The sequence below is a fragment of the Monodon monoceros genome, unplaced genomic scaffold (genome assembly GCF_005190385.1).
Source record: "Monodon monoceros isolate NGI ecotype Baffin Bay Population unplaced genomic scaffold, NGI_Narwhal_1 Super_Scaffold_3, whole genome shotgun sequence".
NCBI classification, from domain to species: Eukaryota; Metazoa; Chordata; class Mammalia; order Artiodactyla; family Monodontidae; genus Monodon; species Monodon monoceros.
Genome location: NW_021703780.1, coordinates 100,848 through 117,994, shown reverse-complemented (window position 1 = coordinate 117,994; position 17,147 = coordinate 100,848). Strand labels below are relative to the sequence as shown.

The following is a 17,147-nucleotide window of genomic DNA, read 5'->3' as shown; positions in this document are numbered from 1 at the left end:
TTCTCAGCCCCACAACTACTAGTGAAAAAAGATTTGTAAGTCAGGATCAAGGAAAATCCTAAGTTTTATTTCATGCTTTGAGGCCAGAGATTTGAGATTTGAGCTCTTTGTGTATTCACAGCAGTCATTCAGTCAGCAATCCTTGAATTCCTCATTCTGTACATTCAGTCTCTTAACACATGTGCATGGTAAAAATATACAACTAGTACAGACGCTTAATTTGAGAGAAAGAATTCTTCCTTCCAGCTTGACGCTGCTTTTCCTCTGGTTTTCTTGAGTCTACTTAGGGAGCTGTTTGATCTTATTCTCTTTAAATGGGTCTGTGGCAATAGCTACCTAGCTTTGAAGAGTTTTAACCACATGGTTCCAGGTCGCCGTGGGCAATGCTTTGAGGAACTATTTGGTCACTGTGTGTTGTGGCCTCTTATTTACCCATCCCAGAGTCTGGAAACTGATCCTGTACCCTGCAGATGTCTCAAGGATTGGTTGTTGCCTCTGTCCGTTCTTTGGTACTGTGCTCTCTTAGTTATAGCTCTTCGGTTGCAAACAAGTGCGACTTGCCAGCCATTTTGCTAGTTCTTTTACGCAAAAACTTCACGTCTGTCTACTACAAGCTCAAAAATAGTACCCCGTCAAAACCATGGACTTGACATTGGTATGACGTGTGAGTGTAGTTCTGTGCCATTTTGTCACATGTCTGAATATATGTAACCACCACCACAATCAAGATACGGAACTGTTCCATCAGCACAGAGACCTCCCTGGTGCCACCCCTTTATAGTCACATCTCCCCGTGTCCCCTTGGCAACCACTAATCTGTTCTCCTCCTCTATAATTTTGCCATCTCTAGAATGTTATATAACTGGAATCATATTGTATGCAATTTTTTATTGCTGGGAAGCGTCCCGAGGTATGGATAGACCACAGTCTGTTGAACTGCTCACCTATTATAGGCTGTTCTCCTTGTCTCCAGGTTTGAGTTACTACAAATAAAGCTATTATGAGCCTTCATGTACACATTTTGCACAAACTTTTGTCTTGTGCCATTGCTGGGTTGTAAAGTAGTCATTTAGTTTTTTAAGAAAGTTCCCAACTCTCTTCCCAAATGGCTGTAACATTTTACATTCCCACCAGCCATGGATGAGAGGTTCAGTTTCTTTGCACCCTCACCAGCATTTAGTCTTGTCACCAATTTTTATCTTAGCTGTTCTGATAGGTGTGTAGTGGTATATTTCATTATGGTTTTAATCTGCATTTCTCCCTGATAGCTAATGACATTGAACGTCTTTTCATGTCCTCATTTGCCATCCTTCCTTTTACATATCCTCTTTAGTGAAATATCTGTTCATGTCTTTTGCCCGTTTTCTAATTAGATTGTTTTTATTGTTGCATATGGAGCATTCTTTATGTACTCTAGATGTTAGAATTTTTCATTGGATGTGGGGTTTGTGAATGTTTTCTCTCAGTCCACATCTTGTCTTTTCATCATCTTCACATAGGCTGTTACAGGGGTAAAGCTTTTCATTTTTAAGAGGCCCAATTTATCAGTTTTTCCTTTTATGGATCCTGCTGTTGGTGCCAAGTCTAAGAACTCTTGTCTAGCCCTAAACCCTGATGACTGTCTATGTTTTTTTCTAAAAAGTTTTGTAGTTTTACATTTTACATTTAAGTCCATGATCCATTTTAAAGGTCCAGTTCAGTGTCTCTTTTTTTGCCTATGGGTGTGCAATTGCTGCAGCATCATTTGTTGAAAAGACTACCCTTCCTCCATTGAATCGCCTTTGCACCTTGTCAAAATCAACTGGACGTATCTGTGTGGGTCTATTTCTGGGCTCTCTCTCCTGTTCCATTGATCTTTATGTCTGTCCCTCTACCAGACCACACCGTCTTGATTATTTGTAACCATATAAATCTTGAAACCAGGTAGACTGATTCCTTCTACTGTCTTCCTTTTCAAAATTGTCTTAGCTGTTCAAGGGCCTGTGCCTTTACATCACGTACATTACATGTCGTCCAGAGGTACTTTTTTCATGTAACCTGCAGGGATCAGGTGAGTGAAGCCACTTGTGGGTAAAAAATAACATCCCAGATGCAGGAGGATCCACAGCTCATGCTTAGCTTTCCTCCCAGGGTGCCGTGGAGAGTGAGCTAGAGAGCGTGTGCCCATCTGCAGGGGGGCAGGTTCCACAGGGACGGGTCTTCTGATTGTTACTAAACGAAACAAAATAAAGCAGAACCTTAAATTCTACATTCATTCCTTCATCAACTTTCCCTCTCACTGTAGTCACAGGATCGGTAGCCCTTCCCTTTATCTCTTCTCTGTCATGTGTGTGTGGACCTTAATGTCGTTTCGTGACTTGCTGTAGGTAGATTGTAAAAAGGGAAAGTTAGTGAAGGCTTTTGTATTATTCTGACCGGTTGCTGACCCAACAGCTTTAGTCCACTTCTTGCTGACCCAGCTCCTCCCTGATCTTGTTCGGGGCGGCAAGATGCCCAACTCAGTTCTTATTTTCTCAGCCCCTTTTGCAGCCTGGGATGGCCACGCTGTGTTCTGCAGTTCTGGCTGATGAGCCATGAGCAGATATCCACTGGGGAAGTTCTGGGACAGATGCCACTGGCCTGGCCCTTCTTCCTTCTTCCTGCCTTGAAAGTGGAGCTGTAGGTTGGGTGGGCAGCTTTTCAGGAGACGTTTTCTCAGAAGCCCGAGCCCCAGCCCGTTGTGCCCCGGCCAATTCCTCCTGTGTGCACGTTCCAGGCTCTGCTGTCTTCTGGAAAAATTTTTGAAATGTCTCATCCCTGATGACTTCCTGTTTTTTGTCTGTGGGTTTCTATTTACCCTCCCCCCTTTGGTCTCATTTAAACAGGGTCCAGGCTACACGCGAGTACTTAGGCTGCCAACTTGAACCTAAATCACAATCACTTAGGAAAATTCTATCTTGCAAGAATAGAAAGCATTGTACTTTGTAGGGCTTTAGGAATAATAGGCTTTCATTTGCCTGTTTAGAAATTAATTTGAAATGAAACGAATACAGTTTACTTCTCACCTCCTTCTCTAGTCACCCAGTTCCTCCCTGTTGTTCATGTCTCTTTCCAGAGGGAGATGATGCATTTACAAGCAAATATGAAGATATTCTTATCTTTCACTGTTTATGCTGATGATAACATACCTTTCCTCACTCTTTTTTTTTTTTCCACTTAATATGTCTTCCAGATTAACCTCTGAACCTCCTTTTCAGGGCTACCTGGTGTCTGTGTGCCAGGATGCCCCCGCACAGATGCAGTGGTAACTGTATTAATGGCTTATGTACTGTAGACGACCTTGAAGTTCTGTGTGGTTCTGGGCTCCCAGGTCTCATAAGTCACTTTTCTAAATATAGCCCTTTGTTAGACAATTCTGCTTTAATAGCAGTGCCGTGGAACTCAACGTCATGAGAGGTTTTTGAAGTTCTAGTTGCCACACAAGGCAGTTTCTCTTTGTCAGTACTTCCCTCGTTCTGTAGACAGACAGATAGGTCTAGCTGTTCCCACCTGGGGATATTCCCGCTTCTCCTTTGCCACCAAGTGGCTGACGAGGTGTCCTGCTCACCGCTCCACCCATTGGGAAGGTCTTCCCTCCCCACGGTGTCTGAGGGGCACCCCCGGGTGCGGCTGGATTGCAGCCACAATCCATTTTCAGCTCGGTCCTCACACAAACCAGGGCCGGGCCTCTTCCTTCTGCGTGTGGTTTCTGATTGACTGTTGTCTCTTCAAGGAGATTTATTCATATTGTGCAGCAGCCACTTACTCTCGTTGGCGTGTGGTCTCAGAGCGACGCTGTTCTTAAAAGCCCAAACCTGGAAGCGCCCCAAAGTCCATCCACAGTAGAACACCACACGAGGGTTCCAGTTCCCTGCTCCATGGCCTCTTCACTGTCTTAGTGCCATTCCCTTCCAATGTTTTATCTGAAAACTTTCAATCTCACTGAAAAGATGAAACAATTTTATAGCAACTTCCATTAGCCATACCTCCTACATTCTACCATTAACATTTTGCCATGTTTGCTTTATCACATATCCATCCCCAAACCATCCATTCACCTTTTTTTTTGTTTTGCACTTCAAAATAAGTTGCAAAGATCAGAACACTTCACCCCTAAAAGCTTCAGCATGCATATCATCGGCTAGGGTTCAGTATTTATGGTTCTTTTTTAAATTTTGTGGTTAAGTTTACATACAGTGAAATGCACTGGATGAGTTTTAACAAATGCATACACCTGTGCAACGCAACCCTGGTCACAGTTTGGAACATCACCACTCCAGAAGGTCTGTCACGCCCTTACCCAGCCTACCCCTTCCCATCCTATGAGAGGCAACCACTGTCTTAAATTTTTTTTACTGTAGTTTTTTTTGCTTGTTCTAAAACCGCATGAATGGTCTCCTCCTGCAGGTGGACTTTTCAGCTATAGTGAATAAAGCTGCTGTGAACTTCTGTGTGCAAGCCTTTCTGTGGGTGAACACCTAGGAGTGGGGTTGCCAGGGCATAGGGTCAACGAATGCTTAACTTGATATAAGAAATCGCCACACTCTTTTCCACAGGGCTGCGCCATTTAGCGTTCCCACTGGCGATGTCTGGGCGGTTCCAACATCTGTCCTTTTCCCTGTAGGCTCCCTAGTGGCTGCGGAGTGGTATCACGGTGACGTTGGCTCTTCGTAGGCCTTTAGTGAAGAGTCTGTTCAGACGTTTCGTCCATCTTTTCATTGCTCATCATCCTGTTATCGAGTGAGAAGAATTCTTTACATGTTGTAGGTAGAAGTCTTTGTACTCTCGGGCTGAGAGTTTTGGTGAGAAGTTTTTAGTTTTGATGAGATCAATTGTATGCTTTTTGATTATTGCTCTCTGTGTCTACTAAACCTTTGCCTGTCTCAGTGGAGTTTCTCCACGAACAGATATTCTTAACTTTAAAGTATTTGTAGTTTTAGTTTTCGTTTTTTTACAGTTTTCTGCCTCCTCCCAGGTTTTGAAGATGTATCGTGCTTTCTTCTCAAAGCTTGGTGGTTTTACCTTTCACGTTTGGAACTAGTTCTGTATATAAAGTGATGTGGGGACCAACGTGCCCTTGGCCTGTGCAGGGTTGACCCAACACCATGGATTACAAAATCCATCCCTCTGTGTGCCCTCCTGCCAAGGCCACGGGCCTTAAATTACTTCAGATTTATACTAAAGACATCTTTCTAGAGTGTAATCCGTCCAGCATTGCTGTCTTCATGGTCGGGGTCAAGGGGTCACAGTTGATGTGTCGTCTCGGGCTGATGGCAGGGGTAGCCACTTGGATAAATAATGCTTCACATCAAGTCTAATGCAACTGGCCACCAGCCTTAGGAGATAAGCGTTGGTTTGCTGAGCCTTTGGGGTTTTAGACGCGCAACAATGACCCGACGGCTGCTTGCTTCATACATTTCTCTGCTGTTTTGACCCGACAGACTGTGTCACCGCAGCTGAGCGCCGTGACGGAGGACATGTACACCAACGGGCCTGCCGCCCCGGGGAGCCCCACCCGGGCCCAGGGCCAGGAGGCTCGGAAGGTGCGGCTCATCCAGTTCGAGAAGGTCACCGCGGAGCCCATGGTAATCCCTCTTCCTCCCCACCCCAGGCCCCTCATGGCAGGCTTCTTGCCCCTGCCAACTGATGACACCTCGTGTGCAGACAGAAAATATTTCTCCCAAGAAGCTGCCTTAAGTTGTCTTAAAGATCAACTCAGAAAGAGCTTGCAGTTAAACTTGCTGTGCCCTCGTCTGTCTTCCAGGGAATCACGCTGAAGCTGAATGAGAAGCAGTCCTGCACGGTGGCCAGAATCCTCCACGGCGGCATGATTCACAGACAAGGTACAGGCGTGTTTTGTTCAGGGATTCATCCTTTACTCCCTGTTCAGGGCTGAGGGGCACGAAGCTTATAGTGTTCAAAACAGGGAGCATTTGTGTGCGTGCCAAGAGATTTTTTGTACCTTAATGACTGGCTCTTTCGAATGATGAATCACCCAGCGCCACTGTCGCTCCCTCTGAGCATTCTCATACACTTATTTATGCCAATACTTTTGCAGTTAGTTAACATTTGAGCAACTACTATATGCAACCCCTTGCACTAGACTGTGAACACATAGCAGTGAAGAAAACAGACCATCTCTACCTCCTGAGGCTACCAGTTAAACTGAGAAAATAGGGAATTCCCTGGCGGTCCAGTGGTTAGGACTCCGCGCTTTCACTGCTGAGGGTGCGGGTTCCATCCCTGGTCGGGGACCTAAGATCCCACAAGCCACATGGCACGGCCAAAAATAAAAGAAAAGAAAAAATAAATAAACTGAGAAAATAGATATTAACAAATAACGACAGGTAACTGTTGTATCTCCATGTGAAGCTGCCGTCAATTTGCAGATGCATCATTTAGTAAAAGTGCTTTTCTGTGTATCAAGGGTAGCACAGGTATTGATACCCATTCTTCACATAGAATCTAAACAGTGATTAACTTTACCACTTGGTAGCATTTGGAGGTCTTAGCTAAACAACAGAGAAACATTGAGCTTTCTTGTTCCTTGGAGTGTGTTCAGCTGTGTCATAGCCCCCTGACGTCAGGGGGACTCTAGTTCCAGGACACTTTCAGGACCAAGTGCTTTTATTTTGCAGTTGGAGTCCTGAGGTCAAGGAGGATGACATAATCTTAAACCGTCGAGTGCCTGTCTTGCTAGGTCCCTGAAGGCCATGAACAGAACATTCCCATCTCTCATGGTTGAATGGTTTCAACCCTGTGTGTTCTACAGTCTGTCGTACAACATGCTCTAGATCATGGTTTCTTCTCTGTGGCATTTTGACTTCTGTTGACACCTCTTTCGTCTGAACGTTTGTTCTTCTGTTGGTAGGCTCCCTTCACGTCGGAGATGAGATCCTAGAAATCAACGGCACGAACGTGACTAATCACTCAGTAGATCAGCTGCAGAAGGCAATGGTGGGTATTCACTATGCCCTTGTCTTCGTGAAGCATCGATCCGCATTGGTGTCTGTGTACCTCATTTTTCTGTGAAAGTGTTTATACCTCATTGAAGGGCCTCTTACCACTGCTAGTCTTTATTCTGTGCAAAAAATGACAGCTCTCTGTCTTCATTTAGTAAACTTCTAAAACAAGGCAAAAGACTCAGAGTGTCTGTCTAGAAAGAGTGTTGGACTGCAATGGCAGCTCTGAATCCCGCTCTCCTTTACTCCAGCCCTGTGATTTGGAGCAGGTGAATTCACTTCTCTAGGTCATCTGTAAAATGAAGATGGTAGTAATTGCTGTTCTTATGTCATAGATTTGTTACAGAGAACAGCTGAGCTATAATAGGTGAAACGTTGAATGTGCTCTTTAGACGCAGTTGTGCCGGGCATCGTGCTGGGTGTTTGCCTCTCGAGATTCTTCACCATCCCTGTCCGCCCCTGAACACAGCAGAGACCCTTCCTGTAACCAAAGCAGGAAAACACACATGGGGTAGTCGGGTGTAATTGGTCACGGCTGGTAGGAAGCACCCCTCAGGCACTCAGCAAGGAGATGCCAGGGTACCAGCCAGGGAATGAAGCAGAAAATAGCAACTTAGGGAAAAGTTTACTTTGAACCAGAGCTGAGGAAACTGAACCTTAGAGAGCTCTGAAGCATGGCTGTTTAAGGATAGACCTCACCTCTGACCCAGATGAAATAAGAGGGACCAGGTTTACCCTGCTTCTTGAAATGCCTCACGTCCTAAATATTCATGTAGCTGATGACAGAGGATTCAGAATACTTGAAGCAAACACTGTCAGGACTGCCACATCCTGCAGGATAGACTGTGTACCCTCTGCCACATGACAGCCTCAACAGGTTTAAAGGATTCAGACCATACAAAAATGTACCGTCCACCCACAATGAAATGAAATTAGAAATAAAAAACAGAAAGATACCTGGAAATCCCTAAATATTTGGAAGTTAACACCCCTCTAAAGAAGTCACAGGCCATAGGAGAAATCGCAAGGCAAATTAGACACTGTCTTTAAATGAACAGAAATGAAAGCACAGTGTATCAGATTTTGTGGAATGCCACTGAACTCGGACCAAGGTGGAAACGCCTGGATTATAAAACGAGAAAGGTTTCAGTCAACAGCCTCAGCTTCTACCCACATAAACTAGAAGAAGGAAAACAAATGAAACCCAAAACAAGCAGAAGAAAAGAAGCAAACAACCAGAAATAGAACGGACAGGACCTTGGTAAATGAATGTGGAGGGTGAAGGGGTTTGTAAGATATAACTCTGAAGTAGGCATAACCCACCTATGAGCAACTCTATAGGACCAACGGCCCAGTTCCTTCCACAAAGAAAAGACTAGAAAAGAAAACACTGCAGGGAGAACAGGTAGATGAAAATTCGACTCTTACAAGACATATCCACCAATTGCAAACAGTGTCGGACCACGTGCCCCAGACCCTTCATTCAGCGTCTTCCCACCCTCTGGAGCGGGCCACCTGTTTCCCACCGGGACACTGGCTGGATCGTTTCATGGTCACCAGCACGAGGAGCAGTTTGGCCTAATGGTTACTTCTCAATAGAACATGATGCACGTGTTTCCTCTGAGCCGATGGCACAGCTGTATCCCTTCGCATTTCAAGTATGCGAACATTCAACATTTGTGCTTCTTTTTGATTTACGTAAATAAAATCAACTATGTAAAAGGTAATTTGTGTCGTGGCAAAAGTTACCATGAACAATACACTTGGAGAAATACTTGTTGTGCATATAATAGGTAGACAGTTAACAACTCTAATATTTAAAGTGCTTCTAAACTTTGTATAAAAAGACAAATAACTAGGGAGTTCCCTGGCTGTCCAGTGGTTAGGACTCTGGGCTTTCACAAGACAAACAACCAACTAGACAACTGGGCAAAAGATATAAGAAGAAAAAGCATATGGCCAATGAGCTCTTGAAAAGTGCTCAATTTTGGTTATGGTAATAAAATTACAAAATAAAGCAACCATGAAATAATTTCCACCCATCAGATTGGCAGAAATTTAAAACGAACGTTAACATGTAATTCTGGCAAGAATTTCAGGGGAAAGGGAATCTCATATGCTCCTGGTGAGAGTGGAATTTTTATAGTTTTTTAGAAAAGTAATTTGAGGATAGCTATAAAATTGTTTTTATCCTTTGACTCTGCATTTCCATCATGGGGTTCTATTCTGTATAAATCAAATGCAAATATATAAGGACACGCGTTAAAGGGTGTCTACTGCAGCAGATTGTAATAAAAAAAAAACTGGCAACAGTGGACACGCCCAGTAATGGGGAGGGTGGCTGAGCAAGGGATGCGGCAGAGCCATGAGACAGAGTGAGTGAGGTCTTCATGTATCAACCTGGAAGCAAGTCATAGAGTAATGCATATAGTATAATCCCATTTTTGTTAAAAACAACCAGCAAAAATACACATGTCTGAATATGTGTGTAAGTATTTAGACACATGACTGACCCTTTATTGGTGTGGAGAAATGTGTGGCTATTTGTGTGCCAGGGCTCATTTTAAGTACTTCTGGGGACCTGTTGGGGGTCGACTGTGCAGAGGAGGGAAAACTATTAGCCTTTGTTCGTTATTCTTTGTTATGCTGGTTTATGGGGCACGTGACACTTCTGTCTTGGAGGAAGCATTGTGCTACAAGATTTCAAAGTGTACAGTAAAGATGGCTATTGGGAAAAAAATGCCCAGGACTTTGGGAGGGGAAAAATGACTTAATGAAACCCCCAGTCACCCCGGTTCATTTTACACGACAATTTTATTTCACCTTTCTTTTTTAATAGAAAGAAACCAAAGGAATGATCTCATTAAAAGTAATTCCCAACCAGCAAAATCGGCTTCCTGCACTGCAGGTAGGTGGCACCATCTTCTCTGTTGTGATGATGGCAGGATTCAGGCCCAGTGTGTATTCTTCGAATTTGATTGAAATGATGTGATTGTAAATATCTCAACAAGCATAGCTGCCTGGTACTCTCTGAACCAAACTAAAATGTGTTACAAACTGGCAGGCGTTTCTCTGACCGTGGGCATGACTGGCCCTTTGCAGCTCATTGGGGCTGCGGGGCCCTGACAGATAAATGTGGAAGAAGGAAGTTTTAAAAAAATAACTCTGAAGTTTCTGTCACAGGTCACTTATCATATGATGGTATAATTTTCTTTTTTAAAAAACTTGTTTTAAATTGAAGGTTTGATATATATGGGCACATATACAATAAAGGACACAAATCATAAGTGTAAAAGTAGATGAATTTTCACAAACTGAACACACCCATGTGACCAGCGCCGTAAGAGTCCCCGTGCCCATTTCCAGTCCCGCCAGCCCTGACTTCTAATTCCAGAGACGAGTTTTGCCCCTTTTTGAAATTTGTGTAAATTGACTCATGCAGTATGAATCCTTTAGTGTCTCATTTTGTTCACTCGGTGTGAAGTCTGTGCTGTAGCAACAGGTGATTCCTTCTTATTCATTTGTTGTATGACTATGCTCTGGAGGGCCTTCTGTGATTCCAGCTTTTTAGTTCTTACAAAACTTAGTGCTGCCATGAACCTCTTTATACCTGAGTTTTGGTGCATTTCTGACGAGCTGTAGGCTGCGTGCCTCTTTCATGATGTTGCCGAACTACTTTCCAGGGTTTTCCATTCGCGGCTGCAAGTCCCAGCTCTTCCACGTGGTCACTGTAGCACTTAGAATTATCTGGGCTTTTTTCCTTCATCTTGGCCATTGTGATAGTGGTGTTACGTTGTGCTCTCTACTGGGAAATGGTGTCTTCTCTAGTTTGTTAATCAGCCTTAATTTCATGAATCTTCAGAGAACCAATGTTGCCTTTCTTGATCCTTTCAACTCTATTTTGTGTTTCACTGGTTTCTGCTCTTTATTATTTCTTTGGGTTGGATTTTTACCCCTAATCTTCCTAGCAGAGGTAACTGGTATTAAATTCTGATATAGCTTCTTTCGGTCTTTGTTTCTATGTATAAAGAAATACTCTTTTAAAATTTCAAGCATACTAGGTATTGTTTTTATTTAATGATATTCTCATTTAATGTTATATCAGCAGCATTTTCCCAGGACATTAAATATTCTTCTACAAATTGATCTTTATAGTTGCATGGTAATATATTCTGTAGATGGCCGTATTTAATTAATTCCCCATTCTTGGAAAATCAGATTGTTTCTAACATTTTGCTCTAATAGATAATGCTATGGTGAGCGCGTGTATCCGTGTATTGTAACTGACAAGCTTCCATGTAGAAGTAGATCGTGAGGTCAGGACTTTGGGCGCGTTCACAAGGAAACAAGTGCATTTCAGATAGTAGCCTTCTTTTTCAGATGTTCATGAGAGCACAGTTTGACTATGATCCCAAAAAGGACAACCTGATCCCTTGCAAGGAGGCGGGGCTGAAGTTTGTCACCGGGGACATCATCCAGATCATCAACAAGGATGACAGCAACTGGTGGCAGGGACGGGTGGAAGGCTCCTCCCAGGGGTCGGCGGGCCTGATCCCCTCCCCCGAGCTGCAGGAGTGGTGAGCTGCCAATGGCAGGGACCCATGGCTGCCACGCTGCTCAGCTACCGAAATCTGTCATCCTGTGTATAGTTTCTGTTTCTCAACCGGGCCAACCTTCCGCTTTTCCTGGAAGAATGGGCGGGGTGGGGGGGGCAATGATGCCTTGATGAGCCTGACTGGCCCTTATGGGTGAAGGAGGATGACTGGCTCTCCCTTCATCCGTGGATCTGTGTTGCCACAAATGCTTTCCCTAAGCTTTAGGTCCCTAAGCCCGCGCTGGGACTGCAGCCCCCTCTTTCTCTGCTGGAGGAGGACAGGGTCTGGGATGACACAAAGGGCAGGAGGCACATGGGTCTGGGGGTTTTGTGTAGAAGGGACGGCACAGGCTTTTACACCAGGAAGCCACCAATGTCCTCGGTCATCTCTTCCCTCCAGGCGAGTGGCGAGCGGGGCTCAGTCTGCTCCGAGTGAGGCTCCGAGCTGCAGTCCCTTCGGGAAGAAGAAAAAGTACAAAGACAAGTACCTGGCCAAGCACAGCGCAAGTACGCTCCCCAGCCTCCCCGCTGCCCGGCACATCGTTCTCACCCCCAGGGAGCCAACCCAACAGTCTTCCAGACCCTTCTCAGTACATCAGTGCCATCAGTGTGGCCAACTGCAGGGTCTGAGCAGCCCCAGACAGTGGCCTGTTTTCCTTAGAACTAATTCACACTTTGTCCCTTAGCTGCCATGGTCGGAAATATATGAACATTATAAATGCGTTTGAGCGGATTGTAGATAGCAAGTGAAGAATAATCTACGATTGCACCACTATTTATTGAATGCCTCCTTCCTGCCGGGAGCATTCTAGAGAAAGACAGGAGCAAAGCACAGGGCCTAAAAGCTATGTCAGGGGCCTCCAGTGAGGCAGATGTGGCCGGAGCATCGTGCTGGTGGCAGAGAGGAAGGGACAGCAGCGCGAGCTGGAGATAAGGGGAGATGACAGGCGCGTCGGGTAACGAACTGTGGAGAAGAAGTGGAGAGGGTGGGGGCCAAAAGATTAGAGAAAATCCGAGTCCAGAGGACTGACCAACAGCCGTGCTGAGTTTATATGGTGCGGGGGTTGGGAAAACCAAAAAACAGACCCCAAGGAAGGGCATCCACGATCCAGGTTGTCCCTGATGCTGTCCGAGCCGGTATAGCCGGTCGCAGCCTTCGCTGTGTGCCCAGCTCTGGCATGAACACGGCTTGCTTTTCTTTGTCTCTAGTTTTTGATCAGTTGGATGTTGTTTCTTACGAGGAAGTTGTTCGGCTCCCTGCGTTCAAGAGGAAGACCCTCGTGCTCATCGGTATCTTCTCATTGCTTTGCCACTTAGAGTACATCTCTGCATCTCTGTTCTTATTTCCCTGCCTGCAGTACGTAACCTCCCTCACTCCCTCTCTCAAAAAAACAAAACAAACAAACAAAAAAACAAGGGCAGTGAGGAAGAAAAGGAAACGGGAAGGCAGGTGTCTTGGGTCCTCCACGTGGAGCAGATATAAGGAGTTTTCTGAGTCCTTACCGGGTTCACGTTACAACATAGGGTAAACCTCACATGGTTTTCAGCAACTAACTCTTTCGGGCTGTCTGTCCGTCTGGCGGCAGTAGGGGTGCTCCAGGCCTATGCTTCCGGGTCCTCCCCATCTTTAGAGTGAAAACATGAGTTGGTTAGAGGACCTGTATGAGGGTTCTGTTTAAATTTCCAGTAAAAGTTAGTTCCATTCAGAGTCCAGTAAGGCAAATATACTTCAAAAATAAACAGAAAATGCCATGTGGTAGCTGGCTCCTCTGCGGAAATGCCAGTTGTCTTCGGAATCCTAACTGGGACCCCAGCGCCTGGAGCCCCCGGTCCTCCTGACACCAGCCCAGAAGCCACGCAACTCGCTTTGACCTGTGGCTCATCTCGGGGTCTGAGAGATGAAAACCCCTATCCCATTCCTCTTCCTAGCCCCACCTTTGTGCCTGGGGCAAGAAATGGAAGCCTTTATCTCCTCTGTCTGTGCAGGAGCCAGCGGAGTGGGCCGCAGCCACATCAAGAGCGCCCTGCTCAGCCAGAGCCCGGACAAGTTCGCGTACCCCGCCCCATGTGAGTAGCTCGGGGGCCTCGAGGACACGATGCCGTGGTCATCTGTCTTTTCCTTTGTGATTTGTTTTTCTTCAGCTGCGCCGCTTGCAAGGTCTTAGTTCCCTGACCAGGGATGGCACCCAGGCCCCAGCAGTGAGAGCGCTGAGTCCTAACCACCGGACCGCCAGGGAAGTCCCTCCTTTGTGATTTTTTTTAAAAAAATGTTTGATTATAAAAAGAAACGCCAATTTGGAAAGATACAAATTTGTGCCCATAGTTGCTCCCACTAAAAAAGTAGCTGTGCTGTTTGTCTACATAAGAGAAGCAGCGGTCAACATTTTTATACTGCTTTAAAAGATTAAACAAATAATATGTTATTAAAAACTTATGTTACTTTCTTTCATTTTAATTTATATTATAAACACTTTCTCATATGCCTAAATCACTCTGAGAGCTCTCTTCCGGTCCATTGAGTGGCTAAGGAAATTACAGGACAGCCACCAATTTTCATGAAATGTTTTCTCAAAGTAGCGCTCAGTAAGGCCCCCGTAACCCCAGCAGCTGCTGTAGGAGAAGGGTCAGGCCAGCAGTCAGGCGGACGCTTAGATTAGTTGCATTCCCAGGAGCGAATCTGTGTAGAAAACTGGATTCTAAACCTGTTATTAGTATTTTTTTTTATTCCTTGCTTCTCCGTTTTGCCTTTGAGGACAGAGTGACACACTGGGGTCAGAAAGCAGAAGGCCTTGGAGGTAGAAATAACCACGACAGTTCCACCATTCAATAAGTTAGAATGAGAAGTGAGTTAGAAAGGGTAAGAGGTGAGGATAACTCAGGTCAAAGAAGAGTCATCGTTTTATAAGATGGAAAGAAAGACGCGCGGCAGTTGTGGATTGAGGAGAAGGTGCCCGTTGAGACAGACCATAGGATAACGCAGGCGACCAGGGGGTCGCGTCTCAAGCTACAGCATCTGTAGCACGTTTTACTCAGAGGATCACTTACATGAGTAATCGTAAACGTTGTGACTTAAGGACATTCCAGCATTTAACAGTGTGAGTTTAAAGCAAACCAGAGTACTCTTCTTTCCAAACAACGAAAAGGAGACTTTCAGTGTACTTCCCAGAAATCCTGACTGTAGCCTGGAGATCCGTTTCTAAAATATTTTCAGCTGTCGTTTCTTCATTTCTGAGCTTCCGTGTCCCTGGGGTTGGTGTTTGAGAGATGCTTCTTCATAAAGGGAGGAGGATGGTACTCTGGCTCTTGACAGTTAAACGTGTTCTGGGCAGATGGGGGACTTCCTGGTCCTCTTCGTTTCCCAAAGTCAGCCCCTCGGGGTCCTGTGTGAGACACCCCTCCAGGAAACTCCGTGCGCTAAACGCAGCTGGGGTGGCGGTGGCGACGCCAGCGTCCGAGCCCTCGGGAGCCCAGGAGGCCCTGAGTTGCTCAGGGATTTGGGTTCTCGTGCACAGATACGACACGGCCGGCCAAGAAGAGTGAAGAAGACGGGAAGGAGTACCACTTCGTCTCCACAGCGGAGATGACGCGGAGCATCGCTGCCAACGAGTTCTTGGAGTTTGGCAGCTACCAGGGCAACATGTTTGGCACCAAATTTGAAACAGTGCACCAGATCCACGAGCAGGACAAGATCGCCATCCTTGACATTGAGCCCCAGGTGGGTAGGCATGGAAGGCGGGAGCGGATGGGAAAAGGGTGCTGAAGGGCACAGCTCGTGGGACCCTCCCGCGAGTGCAGATCTGTGCCACGAGCTTTCCCTGGGATCACCTGGAGGAAGAACAGCAGGACCAGAAATGCTGGAGATGGTGCGGGGGTTGGCGAGGCCCGAAGATGCCAATCGCAAAGGTCCGTCACGACAGCTAACGCCTTTTCTTCCCCTCTCTTCTTCCTCCACTCCCTTTTTCCAGACCCTGAAGATTGTTCGGACGGCAGAACTTTCACCCTTCATTGTGTTCATCGCACCCACTGACCAGGGCACTCAGGTGGGACTGAAGGGTCTGTGCTGGGTGGTGGTGGGGGCCGCTCTCCAGGCCCGTGAGGACCGGGGCATCAGTCCGGATCGTTGGCCAGAGCGCCAGCAGAGCTCAGCTTCCCGACCCTAAACCTAACCCTGCCTGCTGCTGTCCCCTTCCCGCCCGGCCAGGGGCCAGAGCACGTGTGCCTGTCCCATCTGTTAAGCACACAGTGTTAATGCACTAGCCAGGCCATTGTTCCAGAAGAGCAGATCCTGACACTGGTGCGACATGGGCTTAAGAGGGGCATCTGGGGGCAGGGCAGGGACTCTGAAGAACAGAGGCGGCCCTGGGCCCACGTGGTGCGTGCTGTGCGGGGAGGGGCAGGAAGGAGGCCAGGACCGTGTTGAAAGGCCTCCCCGCTCCCCAGAGCCGAGCTGCCCCAAACCCACCCCGCAGGCGCTTTGCTTTGCACTGAACCTGTGCGTGGGGACCTCCCTAGGTCTTTCTCAGTAGCTGTGTGGTCTCCCATCGTGTGGATGTAGCAGACTCATTTAGTCTCCTCATTGCCTTCTTGATGGCTATTTAGGTTTAAAACTTATTATAAATAATACGACGGTCGATGGCCCTGTGCGTATGGCGTTTGACTCGTGCAAATATATCTGTAGGAGGGATTCCAGGCAGGATTGTGTTGGGAACGGGGAGAGAGGTCGTCCCTATGCCAGGAGCATGTTATGCAGTTTCACCTTCGGTGAAATCTGCTAGAGGGGAAACACAATCTCACTGTACTTGTACGTTTTACTGGAATTGGTGGTGCTGGGGTGCAGACGGGTGGATCCCTGCTCCATCCATGGCGCCCTCTCTCCCCCTCCCTCCCTTTCTCTGTCTCCTCCACAGACGGAAGCCCTGCAGCAGCTGCAGAAGGACTCCGAGGCCATCCGTGGCCAGTATGCTCACTACTTTGACCTCTCACTGGTCAATAACAGCGTCGATGAAACCCTTAAGAAATTGCAAGAAGCCTTTGACCGGGCATGCAGTTCTCCGCAGTGGGTGCCCGTCTCCTGGGTTTACTAAGCTTGCAGAACAGGGGGAACGACTATGGGCCCCTGTCGAGCCTTAGGAACTCCATTCCCCTTGCTTTAAGACAAACAGGATCGCCCCAGCTAGCTCTGTGTCAGCTTCCAGCTCTCTGCAACTATCCTCATGACCAGTGGGTATCCATCTTGTTCAGGTTTCTGAAGGGCTGGGCTCTGACTTCCCTGATAGATGGGGCCCCGTGGATCAGGATTTCAAAAGGATCTCTGGAAATTGGGGTCCGGAAGTACTATCCAAACACAGCTGCTGATCAAAGATGGTACACACGGGGAGGAAAAGCAATGGACCCTGTCCCTCTGAAGCCTGCACTCCTTTACCTTCAATCACACTGGGCATTTCATTTGTCTTTGCTTTGAAGAAAGCTTTAACTGCAACTTTCTAAACTGCCAAATGAAACAGCTGTGCAATAGGATGAGGTCTGCTCTAGCGAAACCCTCAAAAGCAATAAAAGTGTTGCTGTGTTAAAAT

General features: G+C 46.5%; 1 protein-coding gene across 4 annotated transcripts in view; it reads left to right on the top strand.

Annotated features, from left to right (window-relative positions):
* Positions 1 to 17,147, top strand: part of MPP1 (membrane palmitoylated protein 1) — a 26,663-nt gene extending 9,516 nt beyond the window's left edge. For all 4 annotated transcript variants that reach the window (XM_029243904.1, XM_029243901.1, XM_029243903.1 and 1 more), the window contains 11 exons: positions 5,460 to 5,603; positions 5,783 to 5,861; positions 6,890 to 6,975; positions 9,820 to 9,888; positions 11,361 to 11,557; positions 11,975 to 12,081; positions 12,784 to 12,864; positions 13,561 to 13,641; positions 15,087 to 15,289; positions 15,540 to 15,614; positions 16,482 to 17,147. In XM_029243904.1, the coding sequence (XP_029099737.1) occupies positions 5,496 to 5,603; positions 5,783 to 5,861; positions 6,890 to 6,975; positions 9,820 to 9,888; positions 11,361 to 11,557; positions 11,975 to 12,081; positions 12,784 to 12,864; positions 13,561 to 13,641; positions 15,087 to 15,289; positions 15,540 to 15,614; positions 16,482 to 16,658 (1,263 nt within the window). In that variant the 5' untranslated portion in view covers positions 5,460 to 5,495 and the 3' untranslated portion in view covers positions 16,659 to 17,147. The remainder of the gene's footprint in view (positions 1 to 5,459; positions 5,604 to 5,782; positions 5,862 to 6,889; positions 6,976 to 9,819; positions 9,889 to 11,360; positions 11,558 to 11,974; positions 12,082 to 12,783; positions 12,865 to 13,560; positions 13,642 to 15,086; positions 15,290 to 15,539; positions 15,615 to 16,481) is intronic.